General features: G+C 50.6%; 2 protein-coding genes across 11 annotated transcripts; both read right to left on the bottom strand.

Moving 5' to 3' along the window:
• Nucleotides 1-14,293: 14,293 nt before the first annotated feature.
• RPP25L (ribonuclease P/MRP subunit p25 like) lies at nucleotides 14,294-15,889 on the bottom strand. Of its 2 annotated transcripts, none has more exons than XM_005581457.5 (2): nucleotides 15,849-15,889; nucleotides 14,294-15,130 (listed from the first exon to the last, which is right to left on the bottom strand). In XM_005581457.5, exon 2 carries the CDS (start codon nucleotides 15,092-15,094, stop codon nucleotides 14,603-14,605), a length of 492 nt encoding a protein of 163 aa, XP_005581514.1. In that variant the 5' UTR covers nucleotides 15,095-15,130; nucleotides 15,849-15,889; the 3' UTR covers nucleotides 14,294-14,602. The 2 variants fall into 2 exon arrangements, with proteins under 2 accessions (XP_005581514.1, XP_005581515.1); XM_005581458.5 differs by lacking the exon at nucleotides 15,849-15,889 and adding an exon at nucleotides 15,601-15,702.
• Nucleotides 15,890-17,315: 1,426 nt separating this feature from the next.
• On the bottom strand, nucleotides 17,316-24,275 carry DCTN3 (dynactin subunit 3). Of its 9 annotated transcripts, none has more exons than XM_045373399.3 (7): nucleotides 24,149-24,275; nucleotides 22,455-22,539; nucleotides 21,664-21,750; nucleotides 19,813-19,896; nucleotides 18,390-18,545; nucleotides 17,814-17,905; nucleotides 17,316-17,643 (listed from the first exon to the last, which is right to left on the bottom strand). In XM_045373399.3, the coding sequence occupies exons 1-7, from the start codon at nucleotides 24,242-24,244 to the stop codon at nucleotides 17,554-17,556; spliced, it is 690 nt and encodes a 229-aa protein (XP_045229334.1). In that variant the 5' UTR covers nucleotides 24,245-24,275; the 3' UTR covers nucleotides 17,316-17,553. The 9 variants fall into 9 exon arrangements, with proteins under 9 accessions (XP_045229334.1, XP_065387069.1, XP_015292546.1 ...); XM_065530997.2 differs by having other exon boundaries at nucleotides 17,814-17,970; nucleotides 18,487-18,545; XM_015437060.4 differs by having other exon boundaries at nucleotides 18,487-18,545.
• Nucleotides 24,276-24,430: the final 155 nt, after the last annotated feature.

Genomic DNA, 24,430 nt, shown 5'->3' with positions numbered 1-24,430 from the left:
ACCACAACCTGAAATGCCTTTGGGGCCAAGGCTGTCGAAGTATAGAAGGGCGTAAAGTAAGTCAGGAATATAAACACACTGGAGTTTTAGCAAGACCGTTGAGACTGCTGGGTAGAGGGTGGTGAGGATGGTGGAGGCTGGAGGTGGGCAGCCACAGAGAGGTATTTGCAGTGACCCATAAGAAAGAGATATCCAGCCTGACGTGGGGCAAGGAGAGGGAGGATAGGGTTTGGGAAAGGGGCAGGACATCAGATTCATCTGCTTCATCTGCTTCCATGACCCCCAGAGGATCTCCCATGTCACCTTATATACAGAGAACGGGCTCCCTGTACACTTAGTCCTGTGTCTGCTCTCCAAAGCACCCTCGCCCTGGGTGATCCCAAAGTTTGGGCTAAGCGAGGAAAGAGAAGCAGGTGGGGAGAGAGGGAGCAGAGTATCCAGAAGAGGGACAGGGAGTGGCAGTGAGAGGTGGGGGCAGGGATAGGAAAAATGGAAAAACTTGGAGTCGGGGGACTGTGTATCAAAGGTGGGAGCATGGGCATACATTTGCAAATTCACAGATACAATTTTTCATTTTGCAAAAATTTGCATGAACAAATTCCCTGCTCAGAAGCACAAAGTCCCTTCATGCTTCCCCACCCCAGTGGGCTCTGATCCCACCTACCCACCATTCCTCATGGAGGAGACAAAGGATTGTCCTCCCTAGTACCGACCCAGAGTTGACATTGCTCTCTGCTGCTATAGAACTGGCTCCCAGATAACAGCTGGGATTTCCAGGAAGGCCTGAGGACCATGTGTCCCTAAGATTGGATCCCTCCCTTCGCCTCCCATGGCTCTATTTCCCGCCAGCCTGTGATTCCTTGAAGTAGGGGAGAGGGAAGAAAAAAGGCCCCAACTTTCCCCCAGAAACTCAACTGTGGTGATTGCGAAGGCAGATAAAAGTCAGAGATTTGGAAACTGAATGCCAGCGTTAACATGTCTGAGGGAAACAGACAGAGGCAGAGGGAGACTCCAAGAGAAAAAACTGAAATAAATTCAGTTATCAGACATTTATTAATGCCTACTGTGTGCCAGGCCTAGAGGGAACATTGTGTACAAAACTACAGATGACTCCCATGTTTTTGGCTTGAAAGACTGGGAGATGATGGTACCATTCACCGAGCTGGGGACAGAGAAGGGACTTGACATGTTCAGTTGGAGGGTCTGTGGTGTGACAGCTAGGTATGTAGCCCCTGTTCAACAGTTCCCAGCATCCTTTATGCCCGGCATGTGCTGGAGGCTTGGGCATTTAGAGTTTCAGACTAACCTGAGCATTATGATGGTGCTAGGGGATGATGAGATAGATCAGAGAACAGGGAACGGGTGTGATAAGAAAGGAAGAGGAGAGGAAGATTGAGGCTAAAACTCTGGGAACCCATGATTAAAAGAGAGGAAAGGGGTGGTGATGCACACCTGTAATCACAGCACTTTGAGAGGCTGAGGCTGGTGGATTACCTTGAGCCTGGGAGTCTGAGACCAACCAGGGCAACATACTGAGACCCTGTCTCTACAAAAAATACAAAAATTAACTGAGTGTGGTAGTACACACCTGTAGTCCCAGCTACTCAGGAGGTTGAGGTGGCAGGATCACTTGAGCCCAGGAAGTAGAGGCTGATATGACCCATAATTGTGCCATTGCACTCCAGCCTGGGCAACAGACTGAGACTGTGTCTCAACAACAATAACAAAATTGGGGGCAGAGGGAGCAATAAAAATAAATAAATAAAACAAAAATAAATCAATAAAAATAAAAATAAAGGGCCAGGCGCGATGGCTCACCCCTGTAATCCCAGCACTTTGGGAGGCTGAGGTGGATGGATCACCTGAGGCCGGGAGTTGGAGACCAGCCTGTCCAATATGGTGAAATGCCATCTCTACTAAAAATACAAAAATTAACCAGGTGTGGTGGTGGGTTCCTGTAATGCCAGCTATTTGGGAAGCTAAGGCAGGGGAATCGCTTGAACCTGGGAGGCAGATTTGCAGTGAGCAAAGATTGCACCACTGCACTCCAGCCTGAGTGACAGAGTAAGACTCTGCCTCAAAAAAACTAAAATAAATAAAATAAAATAAAAATAAAACAGGAAAGATGAGGGACTTCCAGAAGACAGGGACGGTATAGTGGCCCTAGAAATAGAAGAATCAGGATTGCATGAGGCCAGAAAGAGCCTGGGAGGACTAAGGAAGAACTCAGGTCTTTAGCAGCTGGGAGTGGGGTGGGGCCAAGGGGACAAAGCTAGGGGTATGGAACAGGCTGGTGTAGACTCCTCCACAGGGGCCTGTGAGTAGAGTGTAGACCCCTCCTTCCCCAGCCTTCCTGCTGTTCCCTGGAGCCCTGCTTGGGTTGGGGTCCTCTCTCAGCCAGGCAGAAGAATCAAAAAGCTCCTCCCAGGCCCCTAGACTTCCATCCCTGAGCCCCTGGTTTTTGGTCTTCCCAAGAGAGTTCTGAGCCTTCCTCAGGCTCAGGAGCATGCAGTGGTTGGGGAACCCTGGGGACCCTGGGGGTAATTGAAACCAGGGCTAAGACATTAGAAACCATAACGCTGACTCCGCGGCTCCCTCAGGATAGCTCCTGGTTTTCTTCTCACCCCAATCCTCCCTGCCGTTGACAGCTCAGCTCTCCCAGGCCCCCAGCAGCTGGACTGCTGAGCCTCCTCCTCAAACCAACTAGAAGGGGCCTCCAACCAGAAGGCACCCAAAACCAGCCCTCTGGGACCTCTTCTCTGTGCTCAGAAAAGCTTACTGTATACCAGGCTAACCTCTTCATATTGAGGCATCCCAAATTCTAGTCTTAACAATCCCTTTTTGCAGAACCTAGCAGGTTGAAGTTAGACAATGGGAACAATTTTTCAACAGTGAAAAAGAAAGGGAGGAGGTAGATGTGGGGCAGGAGTGCCCGTCAACTAGCACGTGCTCAATAAATATGTGGAGAAAAATAGATCTCAAAGCCTGAATCCCACCAGAGGGAGGTGTTGGCTGGCCAGATCTATAGCAGGGGCAGTACAGGCTACACACCAGGGTAGCAGGAAGTGAGAAGGTCAGATAAGGAATTCTGTGGCCTGGAATCTCTCTCCTTGCTTGGATGTCTCTCTTTCTCTATGTCACAGTCCTTGTCTCTTGCCAAAAGGACCAGAAGCTGCACTTTTGTAAGACTGATGGGAAGGCCCTCCCCCTGCACACCTGTCCGGAGATTTCAGGATTCCCAGATTCCCCGAGTGCTGGTGTGGAGATTTGAGCCTGCCTCTGTCTCTATGTCTATCTCTCTCTCTGGCTTTTCAGTTAGAGACAGAGGGGTTCAAATACGTACTCTACTACCTACTGGCTTTGTGGCCTTGAAAAGTGACTTAATGTCTCAATTACCTCAGAAGTAAAATGGGATCATAACAGTGCCTATTTCCTAGGACTGTGGTGAAGATTAAGTTAAATGAGATAATCCAGTCAAGTGCTTAGCGCTAGCCCTGGCAGGTGCTAAAGCCCCCTTCATCTGCTGACTTTGGCTTCCTCCCAGTCGATGTCTATGTCTCCTCTGTCACGGCCGTTCTCCCCATCTCTCTATCAACATCATCCTCTGTCTCTGTCTTTTACTGTCTTTCTCTTGATCTCTTTGGCTCTCCCTGTATCTGGCCCTGCCTGCATGACCCTGCTCCAACCCTCTGGCACAACTGGCCTAGGTGAGGTAGGGTAGGGGTGTCCAGGAAGATAAATACAAATATGGCATTCATGGCAGCAGGGTCATGCCTGAGCCTGAACATAGGTGAACCACAATCGTTGGGGTGAGTACTTCTGTCTATGGACTGGGCAGGAGAGCTGGGGGCTCACTCTGGCAGCCCTCTTGGAGGAGGTGGGGCTTGTCCTGACTGCTCTAGCTGCCCCCACACCTGGACCCAGGCCAGATCCCTATAACTAGTGCCTGCCTGGAGGTGAGGCAACCTGCCCAAAGGCCAGAACTGAAAGGGGTAGCCCTCTACCTCCACACAGGGTTACTTACCCGCCCTCAAAACATTCTGGCCCACCCTTATCCCAAGTTCTGCTCTGAGCCTCCCATACCCCATCCCAAACCCTGTATGGAAGCACATTGCCTCCATAGATCTAGTTTCTCTTGTCTCTGGCTCCCCCTATGTCTGTCTCTATCTCTGTGTCTCTGTCTTCTCAATCTCAATCTATGACTTTGGCAACTGCATAAGCCTTGCACCCCTAAGCTAAGACCACCAGGGATAGGAAACTGCAGGGGTCGAAGGGTCTGTGTTCTTCACCTGGTCCAAAAAGCTCCTTCTTGGTGGTGGTGGTGGTGGGGCGAACACAAGAAATCCAGATGTCATTTCCATGTCACTGTGGACCTGTGAAGGCAGAGGGCATGGAGTAGGATAGGTGCTCATCAAATATAAACCAAATGAAGGAGGGACAAACAGAGGACTCCAAACAAAGAACTGAATGGCTGAGGCTGTAGCAGGCAGGAACATAGAGAGACTATGGAAAGGCTGCTGCTCAACTTTGTGGTTCAGCAAGGAGTCTTCTTTGGGGGTCAGGATTGGTCTCAACTAGCCCTAGATGCCGCCACACGTGGGCCCTGGCCAGCCCCTTCACATCAACTCTTGGGCAGAGGGCCAGATGGGTGGGCCACTAAGACTCCCCCCTCACTTCCCTACTCCCAAGACATCATTGCCTCAAGGTGCCCACCAGCTTCAAGCAGAGTGCTAGGAATACAGAGCCAGAGAGGGAGAAACTCTGGGCAGGGGCACACGACAGGCAGAAGCTGAGGCAGGAGTCTGGTGTCCTGGTAGCCAGCCTGGGCCTGTCATGAGGATCCTACGCCAGTACTGTGATGGGGGCCAGACCCGAAACAGGATTTTATGTGGGGAGAGAAGCCAGGAATCCGCGAACATGTGGGCAGCTGGGCAAGGGGCAGAACGTTCCGTCAGGTAAGGACAGAATGTGCAACTTCTTGTCCTTCTCATTAGATAAAGACAAGCATTGAGACCAAAGGTTCAGAGAGATAGAATCAGAGCAAAAGAGAGAAGAGAGAGCCTGGGAGAGAGACTGAGAAAGAGAAACTCTCAGAGACACAATCAGGCACAAAAACAAAGATGCAGAGAAAGAGATGTGAGTCAGAGACACAGACAGGGAAATGCAGAAAGGAGAGCCATGAAATTAAAGACACAGAGACCAAGATAGGGAGGGATATGAAATCAGAGAGAAACTGTCTCAGTCACAGAGCAATAATGTGCAGACAGACTCAGACAGAGAAACACAGAGACAGGGAGAAAAAAAACAATTGAGAGAGAGACAGAGAGATGGAAAAGAGAGAGAGAGGAGGACAGCGACAGCAAGGTCAAGAGAGGCAGAGAGATGGACAGAGGACAAGGCAGAAGGAAGCAAAGACAGGGTGAGGCAAAGAAAGAGATCAAAACATTAGGAGTGGGAAAAGTGGGCGAGGGACAGAGGAGTTTCCTGGCCTCAGTCTCTCTAGCCTGGTCTCCCCAGGGTGTTGGGCTCCTACTTTGCTATTCTCTGGTTTCCATAGCAACAGGGAGGGCAGAGCCAAAATTGCATACACATTTACATCCTTTCTATTTGAATAATTCAACAGGTTTCTGTGCATATTCATGAGATAATGAATGAAGGTGACTCTCAATCCCTGCTCAAAACCTGGCTATGGTATCTCATGCTTTGTAGTATATGGTATGGCTCTGAGCCTGGTTTTGTAGGCCTTGACCTCTCCCTGCCAGACCCTGCTAACAATGCCAGCCCCTGCTCCCCAAACCTCTTTTGCATTTTCCTACCTCTAGGCCTTTCCTCAGGTTATGCTCCTCTGCCTGCAGGGGATGCCCTTCCCTCAGCATCAGTCCTGCCAGTGGCCTCTGGTAAGGAGTAGCAGGAGATGACAGGGGTGAGCAGTGCTCATCTTGGCTCCCTGGTGGAGGCGATCCTTCAGTCACATTCGTAACTGAGGGTGCTTGAAAGGATCACACTGAGAGAGGCTGGGGTGTAGGCTGAGCTGGAGTCTAACAAATCTACCAACATAGAGGAACCTAGAACACAGTGGCCTCCATATGGAAACTGACAAAGACCACGGTTCCAGCTAGAATAATCAGAGTTGCTGAGATAGCACCAAAAGGAGTCTCAGGAACAGAGGGGCTGAGTGGTTCAGATGGTGGGGGAGAGAGTTCCTAGGGCCAAGAACCCTTTTAAAGTGCCAGGAATTGAATGGCCTTGTGGGCTGGGAGGAGCTTCTTCAGGGCCTGCTCTGCTTATAATTTCGGCCTCACTGACTCCCCGCTGGATCCCTACAGCAGCTTTCTCACTGCTCTTCCTGCCCTGTACCCCCAATCCACTCTCCACATTGTAGCCAGAGTTCTCTTTCTAAACACAATCTGACATTCCGCAGAGCTCCCACCTTGAAGCCTTCAGTGATGTTCCACCTCCCTCAAGATAGAGTCCAAGCACCTTTGGCCAGGCTTGCAGGCCTCCCTGTCTGACCCCCACTCACCTATGAGCCTCATGCCTTACTCTCTGCCTTGAACTTCATGCTCCAGTGATCATCTCTATGCTGCTTCTATGCCTTGGCTTATCCCTTCCCTTCACCTGGAATGTCATGCCCACGTCTCTCCTAAGCTATCCAAGATTCCACACAGGTATCACCTTCTCTTCTTTAAATCTTTGTGTGTCTCTAAAGGTTGGAATACGGGCTCTGTCTGAACTCATGCAGCAGTAAACTTGCCTAATCTGTGTACTTGTCACACCATAGGGAAACTTTTTTTTTTTTTTTAAATGGAGTCTCACTCTGTTACCCAGGCTGGAGTACAATGGCTGGATCTTGGCTCACTGCAACCTCTGCCTCCCCTGTTCAAGCCATTCTCCTGCCTCAGCCTCCCAAGTAGCTGAGATTACAGGCGTGCACCATCACGACTGGCTAATTTTTTTTTTTTTTTTTTTTTTTTTTTTTTTTGAGATGGAGTCTTGCTCTGTAGCTCAGGCTGGAATGCCGTGGAGCGATCTCGGCTCACTGCAAGCTCCGCCTCCTGGGTTCACGCCATTCTCCTGCCTCAGCCTCCCGAGTAGCTGGGACTACAGGCGCCCGCCACCACGCCTGGCTAATTTTTTGTATTTTTAATAGAGACGGGGTTTCACCGTGTTAGCCAGGATGGTCTCGATCTCCTGACCTCACGATCTGCCCGCCTCGGCCCCCTAAAGTGCTGAGATTACAGGCGTGAGCCACCACGCCCGGCCTCGACTGGCTAATTTTTGTATTTTTAGTAGAGACAGGGTTTCACCATGTTGACCAGGCAGGTCTCTAACTCCTGACCTCAAATGATCCGCCGGCCTCAGCCTCCCAAAGTGCTGGGACCACAGGGGTGAGCCACTGCACCCAGCCTCCACAGGGAAATTACATATGTGGCTATAGCCCTCGTGGGGTTGGAGGTTCTGAGCCCAGTGATTATATTTGTCATATTGTGGATGATCATCAGCTGTTTGTTGAATAACTGAGGGGTCACTGAGCCCATTAAAGATCAAATTTCAAGTCTCTCTGTTTGGGGACTCTTGAGGCCCTCTGCACAGACTCTGGAAAGGAATGGGCCATCCCTTTGCAAATGCTGCCACCTTGTGGCCAAAGCCAGAAGTGAGTGTAGCCAGAACATCACCTATCAATGTGAGAGCTGGACTAGACTAGTATTACAGTAAGGAGTGGGGAGGTAGGCCCCAAGGCAGTGCTCAGAGGCCAGCACCAGTGTCCTTTGAACATTCTTGATGAGTTCCAAGCAGACAGAATGACAAGAACAAAGGCTCAGAGGCAGAAAATCTTGTCACTTGGGAAGTGATCAGAGCTTGGTGAGGGTCCAAGAGGACCAGGCCAAAGATGGACTAAGCCATGGGCAGGTGCCAAACAAAGGGGTCCTTTAAAACCACCTAGTGGGCTGGACGCAGTGGCTCAGGCCTGTAATCCCAGCACTTTGGGAGGCTGAGGCAGGCAGATCACCTGAGGTCGGGAGTTCGAGACCAGCCTGACCAACATGGAGAAACCCTGTCTCTACTAAAAATACAAAATTACCCAGGTGTGGTGGTACACGCCTGTAATCCCAGCTACTCAGAGGCTGAGGCAGGAGAATCACTTGAACCTGGGAGGCAGAGGTTGCAGTGAGCCGAGATCACACCATTGCACTCCAGCCTGGGTGACAAGAGCGAAACTCCATTTCCAAAAAGAAAAAAAAGGAAAAAAACCCACAAACACCTAGTGAATGTAGTGAATGAACCTGGATCCTGTCCTCTAATCTTGGCATGGAGGCTAAGGGAATAGAGGAATTACAAGGTCAGATCTGAGTATGGCCCCATATTGGGGTGGGGGGTGCTCAATATTCATTCATTTACTCACTAAATATTTATTGAGCACCTACTATGTGCCAAGTGATGTTCAAGATCCTTAGGTTACATAAAGGAATGAAACAAAGATTCGTGCCCTTTTGGAGCTTACATTCTCATCAGGAAAAGACAATAAATGAAAATATTATTTTAAAGACGTAAATATCATAGAGGTTAAAAAAAACTGGGGTGGGGGAAAGGCAGCATAAGGAAGATTGAAAGTGCTGGACTGCAATTTTAAATGAAGTGGCCAGAGTAGGCCTCATGAAGGTGACATTTTAGCAAAGACTTAAAGGAGGGAGGCAGATAACCATGCAAGTACAGGGGGAAGAGCATTCTAAACAAAGGAAATAGCCAGTGGCTTGGTTTGGGGGAGAGGTCTGAGGGGACTGAAGCACAGAGATCAATATGGGAATTGCCGAGCGATAATGAATGGCACAAACGAACAGAGGCTTTGGGGATGGAGACCTAGAAGGCAAAACGGGCAGAACTTAGTGCCTGCTTGGATATGGGAGGCACACAACTCCTCCAGGCATATTGTTTTCTGATGTCCCCATTCCAAGGGAACAAACACAAAGTGGCTAGACATGCCACCTCTAAGACAGGTAGTGAGAATGAGCAACACATTCCATCCTGGATGACTCCATTGCCCACCAGAATGCTCCACCTTACCTTTCCCAGCCTCAACTCACCAGCTCATCTTCCATGTCTCTTCCTCCAGACCCTCCAGCCATCCACTCTCATGCCCACAAATCCTATCAGCTCCAAAAACCCTCAACCCTATTAATACCTTCCCATCCTTTAGCTGTGGTTACGGGTTAAATTGTGCCCTCCACTCCCACCGCCCCCCCACCAAAACCATATATTGATATCTTCATCCCCAGTACCTCAGAATGTGACTTTATTTAGAAATAGGGCCTTTAGGCTGGGCGTGGTGGCTCACGCCTGTAATTCCAGCACTTTGGGAGGCCGAGGCAGGCCGATCACGAGGTCAGGAGATCGAGACCATCCTGGCTAACATGGTGAAACTCCATCTCTACTAAAAATACAAAAAATCAGCCGGGCGTGGTGGCAGGTGACTGTAGTCCCAGCTACTCAGGAGGCTGAGGCAGGAGAATGGTGTGAACCCAGGAGGCGGAGCTTGCAGTGAGCTGAGATTGCGCCACTGCAGTCCAGCCTGGGCAACAGGGCCACATTCTGTCAAGAAAGAAGAGAGAGAGAGAGACAGAGAGAGAGAGAGAGAGAGAAAGAGAGAGAGAGAGAGAGAGAGAGAGAGAGAGAGAGAGAGATTGAGAAATAGAGCCTTTATAGAGATAGTCAAATTAAAATGAGGTCATTGGGGTGGGCCCTTATCCAATGTAAGTGGTGTCCTTACAAAACGAAGAAATTTGGATACAAAGACACACAAAAAGGGAAGATGGGGTGGAGACACAGGGAAAATGCCACATGAAGATTGGCATGATGCACCTGTAAGTCAAGCATGCCAAAGGATGCTTGCAAATCACCAGGACGAGGCAAGAAAGGATTCCCCCACAGATTTCAGAGGGAGTGTGGCCCTGCCAACAACTTGATTTCAGACTTCCAGCTCCAGAACTGTGAGACAATAAATTCTGTTGTTCTAAGCCCCCCAGTTTGTGGCACTTTGTTACGGCAGCCTAGGAAACCATACAGCTACAACGTTCCTGTCCTAGGATAGTCCATCTCACTCCACCCCATCTTCATGGGGATCTCCAGGCCACTGACTCCTGTCCCCTTTCCCTCACTTCCCTCCTGGCCCAGTTTGGATGCCTCGGTCCTTCACTACATGTACTCTCTTGCTAGTCTCCTCATGCATTTTCCATCATTCCTACCTGTCTTAAAGTCAGTCTGGAAGAATGTAACTGTGCTTTTTCTGAGTCCTCACCTATCCTGTGGGTGCTGCTAGAGCTCACACACCCTGACCAATGACCCTACAAGTTCATGGTCAAAAGCCTACACTGGGCTTTTAGCCCTGCCTGGTCATCCTCCTGTACCTCTCCTAGTCATCTCTCCCAACTGCAACAACTATCTCACACATCCTTCCCTCTAGCTTGCTCGCCCCACTCTCAGCTATGGAGTTGGACTCCTGCTTTGAGGAGATAGAGGCCTTCTGAACTCCCTCATGTCCCATCTTCACCTCTAGACCTATCTGCATACATATCTGTCCCCTCAACTCCATCCCTCCTGTTACAGGAAGTCATCCCTCCTCTTCGCTTGGGAGGCCCTTACCTCCATGCTTCTGGATCCCATTCACTTTTACATGCTCAGGAACCTCATGCTGTGAGTTATCCACAATCTCCTGCATCCTTCATTTCTTTCCCTACTGGCTTCTTCCGTCTGTCAGCCTATAAACATGCTCAAGTCCCTGCTAGTATATTAAAAACTACAACCATAATAACAACAAAAACAAAACCCAACACTCTGTACTCCACATTCCTCTCCTGCTGTCTATCACCCCTTTCTACCCATTCACAATCCAATTTCTTGAAAGAGCTGTCTCTACTTCCTTACCTTTTGTGCCAAGACATGACCTTATGGTGGCAGAAGCCACACTGCAGTGAATTAAGGAGAAAGTGGACAGAACTAGACACAACTCTTGTGCTCTCTTTTAAAGTTGATCAGCCTTTCTGACTCCAAAGGGCTCATGTCTCTGGTCCCCTCCCTGCCATTCCTCCTGCAGGCCCCAGCTGGGCCCTGTAGAGACCAAAGAGGGAGAGAAAATGCCCCTCCTGGGACTCCAGAGCTCGCAATGCCACCTTCGGCACAGATCACCATGATTATTCCATGTGATTCCTCCACCTTGGCCATCAGCAGATGGGATGAGATCATCAGCCAGAGGTCAATAGTCTGCAAGGTAGCCTGGCCTCAAAGCTCCGGAGATCCAATGCTACTCACAGAACTGCTGATGGCAGAAGACACACAAGTGAAGATGTTCAGAGAAAAAGCAGTATGCAGAAGCGGAGAGGGAACAAAATCCCTGAATTAGCTGAGAGGAGAATGGGGGAAGTCAGTCAGTTGCTGGCAGCAAGACACCTGAGTCACTGCCACTACAGCCATAATTCCCTTTAGGAGTGTATGAGATGCTTCATGACCCTGTGCATTTGAGAGATCTGGCTCGGCAGCCACTGAGGTTTTCTCCCCTAATCTCCTCTGAATCCTCATCACGTACCCCTTCCCCAGTGTCCTCCACATCACTCAGAGCTAACCTATCTTTGAAAGCAAAGGATGCAGTATTTAAAGTTTTGACCACTGCCTGCTGGCCCTGTGGTCACCTCACCCCTCCTCTAAGCCCTTATCAAGGCCTTCAGTCCTCCGATTCTCTCTCCCTCTCAATCCCTCCTGCCTGGTCTCAGCTAAGTGCAACATCCTTACATTGCTAGGCCCATTCTACTACACATTCTACTACAATGTGAGCCCAGAAGAACCCCAACCTTCTGCTTTCCTGACTGGACACCCAGGCTGCTGGACACATTGGAGAAAATCTCAAGATCCATGGGAGATCCAACCGATTCAATTCTTCAGAGTTCACTACTGCCCATAATCCTGCTCTAGTTCCCGCAGCACCCCCTGCTACTAATGCAACCTTCACTTCTCTTCTCATGCCCCTGACCCTGAGAGTTTAAGGCCAAGGTGAAGCAGAAAAGGAGCAGCAAAGGGAAAAAAGGCAAGGATGAGACCTGGAGAGATATGTGGGATTGAGGTGGGGGTTTTTTGTTTTGTTTTTCTTTCTGTTTTGAGACGGAGTCTCGCTCTGTCGCCCAGGCTGGAGTGTAGTGGCGCAATCTCAGCTCACTGCAAGCTCCGCCTCCAGGGTTCACGCCATTCTCCCGCCTCAGCCTCCCGAGTAGCTGGGACTACAAGCGCCCACCACCACGCCTGGCTAATTTTTTATATTTTTAGTAGAGACGGGGTTTCACTGTCTTAGCCAGGATGGTCTCGATCTCCTGACCTGGTGATCCGCCTGCCTTGGCCTCCCAAAGTGCTAGGATTACAGGCATGAGCCACCGTGTCCGGCCTTTTTTGTTTTGTTTGCGGAGTCTTGCTCTGTTGCCCAGGCTGGAGTGCAGTGGTGCAATCTCACCGGCTCACTGCAACCTCTGCCTCCTGGGTTCAAGCGATTCTCCTGCCTCAGTCTCCCAAGTAGCTGGGATAACAGGCGCCCACCACCAGGTCTGGCTAATTTTTTTTGTATTTTTAGTAGAGATAGGGTTTCACCATGTTGGTCGGGGTGGTCTCGAACTCCTGACCTTGTTATCTGCCCACTGCAGCCTCCCAAAGTGCTGGAATTACAGGCGTGAGCCACCGCGCCCAGTCTTGTTTTGTTTTTTTTTTTTTTTTAAAGATGGAGTCTCACTCTATTGCCCAGGCTGGAGTGCAATGGCATGATCTCGGCTCACTGCAACCTCTGCCTCCCGGGTTCAAGCGATTCTCCTGCCTCAGCCTCCCAAGTAGCTGGGATTACAGGTGCACACCACCATGCCCAGCTAATTTTTGTATTTTAGTAGGGAGGGGGTTTCACCATGCTGGCGAGGCTGGTCTCGAACTCCTGACCTCATGATCCACCCTCCTTGGCCTCCCAAAGTGCTGGGATTACAGGGGTGAGCCACCATGCCAGGCCTATTTTGTCTTTTTAAGACGGAGTCTTGCTCTGTCACTCAGGCGGGAGTGCAGTGGTGCAATCCCAGCTCACTGCAACCTCCGCCTCCTGGGTTCAAGCTATTCTCCTGCCTCAGCCTCCCAGGTAACTGGGATTACAGGCACGCACCACCATGCCCAGCTAATTTTTTGTATTTTAAGTAGAGATGGGGTTTCACCAAGTTGACCAGGCTGGTCTTGGCCTCCCAAAGTGCTGGGACTACAGGTGTGAGCCACTGCGCCCAGCCTATTTTCTGTTTTTGAGACAGGGTCTCACTCTGTCATCCAGGCCAAAGTGCAGTAGCACAATCATGGCTCACTGCAGCCTCAACCTCCCGGGCTCAAGCGATCCTCTCACCTCAGCCTCCCAAGTAGCTGGGACTAAAGGTGCCTAGCTAATTTTTAGATGTTTTTGTAGAGACAGGGTCTCACTACTATGTTGCCCAGGCTGGTCCCCAACTCCTGGGATCAAGCAATCCTCCTGCCTCAGCCTCCCAAAGTGCTGGGATTACAGGCATCAGCCACTGTGCCCAACCCAAAGATATGTTTCTAAGACAGGAAAAAGCATGTTTGCAAACTAGTGGAGTTGAGGATAAATGTTTATACAGATAGGTCTGTAGGTGAAGATGGAACATGAGGGAGTTCGGAAGGCCTCTATCTCTTTAAAGCAGGAATCCAGCTCCATAGCTGAGACTGGGACAAGGAAGCTGGAGGGAAGGAGGTGTGAAACAGTTGTTGCATTTGGGATAGGTAAATCATTAATAACGATAATAGCAATTAACAATAGCACTATGTGCCAAGGTGATATCTAAATGTCATATATGTATATTTCCTTATTTAATCTCATAACAACCCTATGTGATAAGCACTATTGTATTCCTGTTTTATGGATAAGACCACTAAGACACAGAGCAGTAACTTGCTGGTAAGTGGCAGACCAGAATTGAAACGCAGGCAGACTGGTACCAGAGTCCATGCTCACAACCACTATACTATACTGTAAGTTGCAGATGGAGAGAAATGTCTGACCTGGCAGTGTTCCTAAACCAGGCCAAAGCAGGATTAAATAACTACCCAGGGAATTAGATATATTTAGTACTGACTGAGGCTTCTTGTCCACACTAGATTCTCCCAGGAACATCCTGAGCCTACTCTTCCTCTGTCTTCACCGGATCAGCTCCCAAGGGGTAAGGCTAGGGACTCCCATTTCTCTAATCCCACTCCACATAGCAGGCTGAGTAGAGGCTCATCAAATAGGTAGAAACTTTATTTCCTAAATCCCTCCCTGGACCTCTTTCAGAAGGCAGTTCAGATGCATTGTAGGTAGAAGGCAGAGTAAGCCCTTATTGAGCAATGCGAAACTTGGCAGAGGCCCCACACCTGTCACTCTTCACAGCAGTCCCTTCCCACATGCTAGAGGGAAGGGAAAGCATGACAGGGAAGTCCACTTCTGTGGACTCAAACCTTGATGGGGATTTGCACAGTCACAGGGCTTCTCAGAAAAGGCACAAGCATCCCAGACATTCAGGCCTGGAGAACAGGCTGGCTCAGCAGGTCTTCACGATCGGGTGTCTCGAGCCCTTCTTCGGGAACGAGGGCCACAGCTGGAGCTGGGCATGGAACCCAGGCCAGGGGGTGCCCCTGGGGGTTGGTAGCCACACTCATTGGGGTCCAGGGGGTCCCGGCTGAGCAGTACCCACACTGCAGGCACATGGCGGCGCACTGTGAGGGGGTCTAGCCCTGTGTCAGGTGAGGCTGGGACCCAGCTGTCCTCAGTCTGCAGGAAACGTAGCTTCGTGAGCTGGTGCAGGCCTGGGACCCTCCGCTTGACAATCTCAGCGCAGCTGACAGCCTTTCCTGCAGCCCTGCCAGAACCTGAGAACACCACATGCCGTGCACTGCCGCCCTCCAACCGACCCAGAGCCAGTCCCAGAAGGTTGCGAATTTTGCTGCCATCTCGGACCCGCATCTCAAGGGTATCAGGAGGTAGCTGGGGCATTGGGGAAGGCGCTGGGAGCTCTACAGAGCCAGCTTTCCGGTAGTGCTCCATCCTGCTTGCTGTCTTGAATGTGACTCTCGCTGCCCACTGCAGGGAAGCATCAGATGAGTGCTAAGCAATATGCCCCAAGTCACTGTCCACCATCCCCTATCTCCATTCAGGATATGGCCCTGCTCCCCGTTCCAGACTTCCCAGAAACAGGATCATGTCCCCTCGTCCTTAGCATCTTGTGACAAGGGCCATGCCTGCCGCCGTCCGGGAAAGGGCTGTACCCCATACACTCCGTTCCTCTACAAGGGCCATAACACCCCCACCTCCAATCCTGGAGTCCCAGAGACACGACCAAACTCCCCAAACACTGAGCTCTTTGGGATAGTGACAGGCCCCCTCATCCCAAACTCTCCCGGACTGGGGCCTAGCCCCCCTTATCCTGGACTCCTTGGAACAGGGCCTGGAACCCTCACCCCAGATTAATACCAATAGAGAGCGCTCCTCCCAAGGACAGGGACAAGGCCCTTAGCCCCAGGCCCCCCCGGGAAACAGCCAAGAACTCTTACCCAGTGCTGCCCCCAAACAGAACTGAGCCCCTCTCCCAGAGATTACCAGGGTCGATCCATATCAACCCAGGTCACTCAGAAACGGGGGCAGAGGCTCGACTCGGAGGGCTGCTCAGGCTATTCCAAGACAGCCTTGGCCGTTTCCATAGCCACGGTCGCTTCCAGGGTCCTGCCGGCCGCTGCAGCCAAGCAGCAGGCGTCCTCCCACCCTCCGAGTATCCCTCTGCCCGCCCGGTTCCGGCTCTCACCGAATCCGCCTCACGCACGATCCGGAGCCAAGATGGCGCACGGGCCCGGAGTGCGCTAAGGCCGCGGGGCCGCGCACGCCCCGAGGGGGCGGGGCATGAGGGGCGGGGCATGAGGGACTGGACCGTAGGCATCTCCGCCCCGGAAACCCGCCGGCCAGGGCGCCCCGGACCAGTCCCAGTGGATGTGGGAAAACGAGCGCAGCCTCCGCTGTTACGCCCGGAAGGAGGCAGGGTAGTTCCCTGCCGTAGAAAGGAGCGGCCGTCAGGGAACTCCTGCATCTTAAGGAGGGGGATCTGGACTTTAGAAGATGGGAGGACTGGTGTTAGCTGTTGAGCAAAGCGGGAGCAGTGGGTTTCACCGTGGGTGCGAACAAAGGCGTCAGTTTGGAGTGGCTGCTGTTGCACGGGCAAGAGCCTTAGTTACCGACTTCTGAACTTCGACCTCATCCTGTGGGCGCTGGCAGACCACGGGGGTTCTCCAGGGGCCAGTCGAACCAGATCTTGTGAAGGGAGCCCAGGAGGGAGTGATGGGGAAATCGGGCCGCAGCCCCTGACGACACCTGCCACGGAGTCTGGGGGTTGAGGGGGCGGGGGTGCCCACGGAGCCTAGTATGGTGCCTGGCGTATGACCGGCGCTCAAATATTTGTTAAATGATTTGTTACATTAATGAACCAGAGAAATCGTAGTGGGAATGGAAAAAAGATTAAGTTGGGAGATACTAGTAGGTAGGTTCAGTGACGAGCTGGCCACTGTTTGGACAGAGAAGTAGGAAATTCCGAGCTAGGATGACTCCCAGATTTCAGAGCGGTTTGGACACGCTGAATTTGAGGTGCCGGAGAGGTCGCACAGGCTGGGCGGCCAGCGGGCCGTTGGAAAAAGGGTCTGGAGCAAGAGCACTCCCTGAGACCACAAGGGGGCAGCAAACATTTGGTGGAGTACGGTGCCAATCTGTTTCTCAACATGCTTGCCGCAGCGCCCCTACTTCCCCAATTCTCCTCCCCAGGACCAAAACTTCCTGCATCCAAACTTCTTAGGCTGCCCTTCTCGGCTAGTGGTAGCAGGTAGCCTCCCAAGAGAGAAATTTAAAGGCCTTTGCATATGCTGCTCCCTTGGCTCTGAAAGTCCCTGGATATCACTCACCAGGTCCCTTCAGTCCCTTTTTTCTTCTGTGTCCACCTGATAGGACCGCCCTTTTCCTGTACTGTCTATCCTGCTAGCCTGTGCAGGGCAGGGATTAGGTGAGCCCTATCTGCTCCCATCATCTGATATTTGGGGGTCTCTTCTTGGTAAATATGGGATAAACGAATATCCTATTCACACACTCAAATGAGAGCCTTCATCTTCAGAGCTCTACACCTGTCAGAAAGCCAAACCAGGATGAGTTTAGTTCCCAGTCCAACGATTAGGCAGGCTGCCACTTCTGCCCCCCACCACCCCCATCCTAGACCAAGAAGCTAGCACACTCCTCCAGTCATCTCTATGGTTTATTGTCACTGGAATAAGAACACTGATGGGGGCGAGGGTGGGTGTTGCAAACTACAAACCTCAGGTCACCTGACCTCCAACTTTAGAGCTCCACCTGAGTAGAGAGGTGGGCCTTGAATCCAATAAATACAAAGCTTCCTCTGCCTTGTAACAAAGACAGGTTGGCATAGGGCCCTGGAGCCTGACTGCCCAGGCCCACCTTGGGATGGGGAGCAGCTGTCATTCCTCTGCTGGCTTCACTTGCTTGGCGGCCTCTAGCTGGCAAAGTAGCTCATCCCACTGCACAAATTGCTTGGATAGAAGCATTGTCTGGTTGTAGGTCAAGGTGAGAATAGGAGTCTGAGTGAGGAAGTGCATGGAAAGTGGGGAACAGGCAAACATAGGTGGGTGGGATAGGATGAGAGAACGCTAGAGGTGGAACAAAAGGACAGGGCTTAGAGACAGCACCCATTAGGGTCCTAGTTGAGCAGAAAGGATACAGTCTTGTTGTATTCCTCCAGGAGAGCCTTGGACTCCTCAGTGATCTCCACACACTGGTCCTGTAGGGCCAAAGTGTAGCACAGAAAGGAGCCTGGCAAAGCCCACATCTTCCACTAAACTTCCTGCCTTATCAGGGACTCCCACTCCCCATGGAGCCTAAAAAAAGATGATGCTTAACCCCAAAGCCAAAGGAGCAAATGGCTATGGGAGCACTTGCAGGCTCCAGGATGGGTGCCCTAACAGCAGTCCAAAGACTGATGGGAAAGGGAGTGGCCATACATTAAGTAAACATTCCCCCTAGTATATGTCTCCTCTTCTTCTGTCCTTATTTCTGAACTCTCTTTGAACTTTACACTAGGGCCTGGGAATAGTGAAAAAAGAGCTCCTCTACCCACAGTCAAGGACATACAATCCCCAGGAATTCTTGGGTACCTCCCAGCCTCAACCTTATAGTGTCTCAGTAAAGTCCTGCTCTGGGAGGCAGAAGGTTTGGACATGAACCTAGGCAAGTCCCTTTACCTCCCTGGGGCACATGCAAGATAAAGGATAAACCTCAAAGTTTCTTCTGAGCTTACAACAGAAGGGCCTGAAGCTGCTTCCCCAGGTGGCATGAGTGGGGATGAGGTGCTGTGCCACCTCTATCTTCCCTTCTAGTCCTCTCCCCTCCCATACCTGCTGCTGAATGTGGATCTGGGCCAAGTGCTGCAGGCGGGCGGCATGCTCAGGAACGGCTGTAAAACACAACGCACACTGCTGGATGATGCTTGTGCCCTCCCCCGGGACTGCTCAATAGTCTATTAGGTCTTTGGCAGGATTAGAGTATTGAGTGGAGAGGCTAAACAAACGCCAGACTTCATTGACTGCTGCAGCTGGAGGTGGCAGTGGGGGCTCCCTGCCCACTCCAGTCTTACTCCAGGACCCATAGGGAAGGGGAAGATACATGTCCTAAGGAGAAGACAAAACCTTGGGGTTCCCAGTGTTGCTCCCTACCACCACCCCAGTGCTATAAGCAGGACCAGGTAAAGAGAGCTTTGACTATCATAGGACCTGTCCCTTTGCTCTCAGCCCAGTGGGGCCAGGTCTGCCTGGTCTAGGGAACAGGGAGCCTGAAGATGGATGCCAGGTCCCTAAGCTGGAATCCAACAGCCCGAGGGTTGGCCACCATGCTGGGCTCAAAGCTTAAGGCTGTCAGATATTTAGCAGGCAGCTGATCAGGAGTAGGGAGGGGGAGCTGGGAAAAATACCTCCAGAGACAGACAAGATGGATATCTGGATTCAATTAAAGCCACTGTCTGCTTGTCAAAGTCCAGGCCCAGGGACTGTCTCAGCAGTGCAGCAAAAAGAATTCACATACATTCACGGACCTGGCAGAGACTCTCATAGTAAAATCTGGGTTCTGCAGCACCTTGAAGGAGAGATGCTTGGGGGTAGGTAGATGGTAGAAGGAATTCTCAGAGCTGGGGACTGCTAGAACTTAGGCTAGTGTTCTCAGGCCCAAATTGTCTGAGGTCCTAAAACTGGGCTCTCTACCCTGGTAATTTTAATTCATGGATGTGGCAAGTACCTCAGGGTGAGGATAAAGATAAGGAACAGGCAGGCACAGTAGCTTACACCTATGATCCCAGCACTCTGGGAAGCCGAGGCGGTGGATCACATGGGGCCAGGAGTTTGAGACTAGCCTGGCCAATATGGTGAAACCCCATCTCTACTAAAAATAGCTGGGTGTGGTGGCACACACCTGTAATCCTAGCTACTTGGGAGGCTGAGGTGGGAGGTTTGTTTGAACCGGGAGACAGAGGTGGCAGTGAGTCAAGATCATGCCACTGCACTCCAGCCTGGGTGACAGAGTAAGACTCTGTCCAAAAAAAAAGAAAAAGAAAAAAAGATAAGGAACAGACCCAACCCGAATCCACATAACCTGAAACACAGGAAAGTCCTGCCCATCCATCCACCTACCTCCCCAACCAGAGTAGGGAAGCTACAACCCCAGAGAGATACCTTTGATGTGAGCACTGTCCAGCATGGGCACCAAGGCATTCACCTGCTCCAGGAGTGCAACCTGGGAGAGGATAAACTGCTCCTCTAAAGCAAAAATGGACAAGATAGTTGCAGTGAAGCAAACATTGCTACTCAGCCCATGTAAGGGCCTGAGGACCTGGCAAGGGAGATGGCTAGGCCCTAGAGCTTTGGACAGTGACTCTGTCCACTACCCCCTTCTCTAGGTGCACATTTCCATCCTGCCCCCAACTCTCCTGGATGCCTCAGGTCTGACCCATCTGAGCCTAAGGAGCCTCTCAATTTCTCCAAATCCTACCTTTCTCCAAGGTTTAACTTTAAGGCCTCTTTTTCTAGCCTCCTATCAACAAACTCAGGGAGCACCTCTTACGCCACAGGATAGAAAGTACTTCAGACTTGGATCCCCACACCCAAGGGTCCCTGGGAAGGTCTAAAAGAGGAGATATTGGCAGACTATGCCAGGCAGGTTCTGCTCAGGGGCTCTCAGAGGCATAGACAATTATATGCTGGAGGATTGCTGGGACAGTAATGGAAGAGTCCAGTGAGGAAAGCAGGATCTGGGCTAGGCCCTATATGCACAGGGGATTTTAATGCACTGAAATCCACAGAGTGGGAAGGTTATTCAAGAGAGATGACTGTTATGTGCAAATGCTTAGAGGCAGGAATGCTTGTCAATTAGTAGATGAGAAAGAATTCCATTAGCTGAACTGGAGCAGGGAGAGCACAGGAAACAGAGTTGGATGGGAAGGTAGACCCGGCAGACTGAAAGGTTGTGAATGGCAGACTATGGAATTAGGAATTTATCCTAACAAGGCAGAAGACACTGAGGTTCCAAAGTAGGCCAAGTGACATGCTGGAAACATGTTTTTGTGAAGGTGAGACTGAACCACATGCAGGAAGGGAAAGATTAGGGTCGACAGTATGATTTAGGAGACTGTGCAACCATTCATGTGCAAGTGGATGTACAATTCCTGAGGCAGTGCCACAGGGAGGGATGGAGAGGCTGGACTCAAGAGTCAGTGCAGGAGAATATCTAAACTTGGTGCTTGAGCCATGGCAATTGATCAAGAGCCCTTTGGGAACTCTGACGGCCCTTTTAGCAGGAGTGGCCCATCCTTACCCAGTCCTCAGTGCTGCATTGCACTGATCAGTCTCCTGGGAGACTGATCTCCCATCTGGGTTATAAGCTCAGGTCCCTGAAGCAGAGACCCTGTCTCCCCTAGCTCTGGCTGTACACACGAGGGCAGGGACTTTCTAGTTCACCAGTGTATGCCTCCTCACCTAGGAAAAAACCTGGATCAGAGTAGATGATCATTATACATCTTTTGGATGAATAACAAAGCTCAGAAAACCCTAGCTTATAGAATGGCTGACTGATTAGCAGACATTGCCAAGGCAATAGTTCCTGCCTAGAACTCTGAAACTGCAGAGCTTTCTCACATGAAAGAAAGATGTTGAAACTCATGCCAGTACTCTCTCTTTTCTTTAATGGCAATGCTCTCTGCCCCTATCCTTTCCTAGAAGCTCCTCTGTCTAGTAAGCAGAAGTGAGGAAGGTTCTGAAGGAAAATCCAAGAGGCAGGCTATTGATAGAACATTGGACTAGCTCCCACTATGGCTGGCACCATGGCCTGCAGCTGGCCCAGAGGTATACTGTACTCAATGTCTACTAGAGGATCCACTGGATCCTCAACCCAGAACCAGGCCACAATTCCAGAGAGCAGCATCCAGGGGTTGTATCCATCAGAAGACTGGATGGGGAGGCCATCTCTGTGCTTAACCTCCCCAATGACCCATATCCTCAGATGCATGTACACATGTAGTCCAGCATTACCTGCTAAGATGAATTGCAGCTTAGAAGCATCAGGTATGGCAATGCGGTCGATGTACTCTGGATCCAGGTACTTGATCAGATCTTCAACTAGAAAAGTAGCGAGATGGGAAATGGAATAGGGTTGGGCAGTAGAACACTGCCTTATGAAGGATGTTTGACAAGTGGTCAGCCTTGAGGAGAGACTTCAATGAGGAGCTGATACCCAACAGTGCTGCTTGAGCAGGCCTCCACCAGGCTCCTTATCCCCACTTCCCTATCTCTCCACTCTCTTCTCTTGAGGTCTCTTCTGACATCAAGCTTCAGAGCTGAAAACACAATTGCCACCACCACTCTGGGCCCTCAGCATTCTCACTGACCTATCCTTATCAAGGGTAGAAGGCCTCTTTTCTCCTAGATGTCAACAAGACAAGCCAGAGCTTTGTCTAATTTCTAGTTACTAAGCAGGTTACTAGCTCTGACATAACCAGGCTCTCAGTGTCTAATTTGTTTCCTGCCTCTTAACTTTGCCTGGGAAATCCCATACCCTTTCTACCCTCCTTCACCAAGAGAAGCTTTCAGGTAGAGCTCTTACCTCATAACTAAGGACACTGTCATGGGCTTGAAGTTTAGCCACAAGGTAGAAAAGCACACCCCAATTTACCAATCGAATTGGGTGCAGGTAAATGTCCTCATAATCTTTCTATCCCCAAAGGGCTATTCCAGTGACTTAATGAACTGAAAGGCTAGGGCCAGGTCCCAGGAAGCCTAGGGATGGGATGTCAGGCAGGCAGGCACATCATGGAAGCACTTACTCTTTTTGTAGAGAATCTTCACCCTCTCCCTCTTGCTGGCAATGTTCCCCAAAGCCACCTGCACCTTGACCAGGCCATCAGCCACCTGTAAGGGAAGTGGTGGTTAATTCCAAGATATACTACCTGGCTCAAGGCTTGGAAGAGCTAAATAACCCTCATTCTCCTAGACTGTCAAACCTGAATCCCAGTAATCTAGGTTGGCCTCCCTTCTCTAACATTAAAAGAGATGCAGCCCCACCTCCCAGGTATCCTCAAAGTGGAGACAGAGAATCATGTACTCCTTGGGGAGTTTCAAGTCTGATGGGGAAGATAATGAACTATTTTAGAGTCTATGGAATATATAGTATACACAATATATTTTCTGGTTCCTAAGCCCTGGGTTTGGGCATGAGAAATGCAAGCATCCTCATTCAAGCCTTCATGACCTCTAGATTGGCTGGCCTACTTCTAGCCCTATCCCCTCCACATCAAATTTAGTGTGAGGGATGGAAGAGTCCAAACAACTGGGATCCCAATGATGGTACAATCACTGACTTAGAGAATACAGAAGAGAATCAGGTTAGGGGAGAAAAAGAGTACAGTTAAGAGCATACAGATTGAGTTTGAGATGACTATTGGATAACCAAGTGGAAAAATCCAGTAGACAACTGGACATGAAAGTCTGGTTCTCAGAACAGAAATCTGGACCAGAGATATACATTTGAGACATATTGACATGTAAATAGTAATTGACACCATGGAAGCAAGTAAGCCTACCTAACGTTTAGGGGTAGAATGTAAAGAATCCCAATATTAAAGGGTCAAATAGAGGAGGAGACTAAGGAAGTGACTGCACTCACCCAGTTTTTAGAGTAGAGGATGAGGAATGCCAGGGAGGAGGCAAATAACACTGAGAAGCAGTAGTTAAGAGGTAGAAGGAAAAACAGGAGGGTCAGTGTCATTGATTCCAAAGGAAGAGAATGTTTGAGAAGTTAGTTCTGAAATGGGAGCACAGTCTGCGAGTGACAACTAATTCCTCATTTAGTGTACAGACATCATTACCTTGGACGCACTTAGCTCCAGGACATGCCTGACACGCAATTAGAAGTTCTTCAGTAAAAGGTCTTCCCATAGTAGAAAGGTGAGGAGAGAGCACCTGAGCTTCGTAGTTGTCAAAATTCTGTCACTGGTATAAAGCAGTGCTAGTCCACATCTGAACACCCAGTACCCAATCTCTTCCCTTCCTAATCCTGGTCCTTTCAGACCTCACCTCTCACCCTTCGGAGCTTTCCTTATCCACCTCTGCTCTGCCTCCTCATGGGTCCCATGGACCTCTTCCTGCACAATTCATTTAGCAATTAATTACGCAGGGCTCCATGACGGGACTTCCTATCGTGGACTTCAGCTTTTATTGAAACTCTCATTAGTCAGCTTCTCGAGTGTGTCAGGTCTCCCCAACTACAGCCCGCGAAGGCAAGGGTGGAGTCTCAGCCACAGTAGGTACTGAGCCCACTCTCAGGCTGGCTTAACCACCCGCCGTGCCCCCTATGACAATGGACCCCGAGGGTCCAATCAGCTCTGGGAGGTTCCAGACCTTTGTTATTTCAAAGGCCGGGCTGCGGAGAACAGGACAGGAGCGGTTGCATCCCGAGGGCCGGGACAGTGGACCGCTCTTGCTCTGTTCCAGAAAGGGACCACCGGACCAGACTACTCACCTTCCGCGAGCCGCGCGCCCCGCCCGGCCCGTACACCCAGCGTTCCAGCTCTTCCACTCGGGCCTGCAGCCGCTGCACGTCAGTCAGACCCGCCATCTCCACTAACGACCCACTTCAGCCGGGAAACGGCCAGAGGGTGGGACGTCCGTCCAAATAGGAAGGCTAGCCAATCCGAGTGCACGAGCAGCCCTTTATGCAGGAAGTGACGTCATGATTCAGCCCTTCAGTACCCGAATTTACTGCTTGGAGCTGTGAAAAGCTGATTACCTTGGCAACGGCTCT

This window comes from Macaca fascicularis, chromosome 15 (assembly GCF_037993035.2).
Source record: "Macaca fascicularis isolate 582-1 chromosome 15, T2T-MFA8v1.1".
Lineage (NCBI taxonomy): Eukaryota > Metazoa > Chordata > Mammalia > Primates > Cercopithecidae > Macaca > Macaca fascicularis.
Note: the sequence above shows the minus strand (reverse complement) of the source record. Positions and strands in the feature narration are given on the sequence as shown.

Excerpts from the sequence above, each read along its gene's own strand:
- RPP25L (XM_005581457.5), bottom strand. The coding sequence starts at position 15,094 with ATGGAGCACTACCGGAAAGCTGGCTCTGTAGAGCTCCCAGCGCCTTCC.
- DCTN3 (XM_045373399.3), bottom strand. The coding sequence starts at position 24,244 with ATGGCGGGTCTGACTGACGTGCAGCGGCTGCAGGCCCGAGTGGAAGAG. Across the intron at positions 21,751-22,454 it reads GAAGATTCTCTACAAAAAGA|TTGAAGATCTGATCAAGTAC; the intron begins GTAAGTGCTTCC and ends CTACTTTTCTAG. Across the intron at positions 18,546-19,812 it reads GGACAGTGCTCACATCAAAG|CCGTTCCTGAGCATGCCGCC; the intron begins GTATCTCTCTGG and ends TGTGTTTTACAG.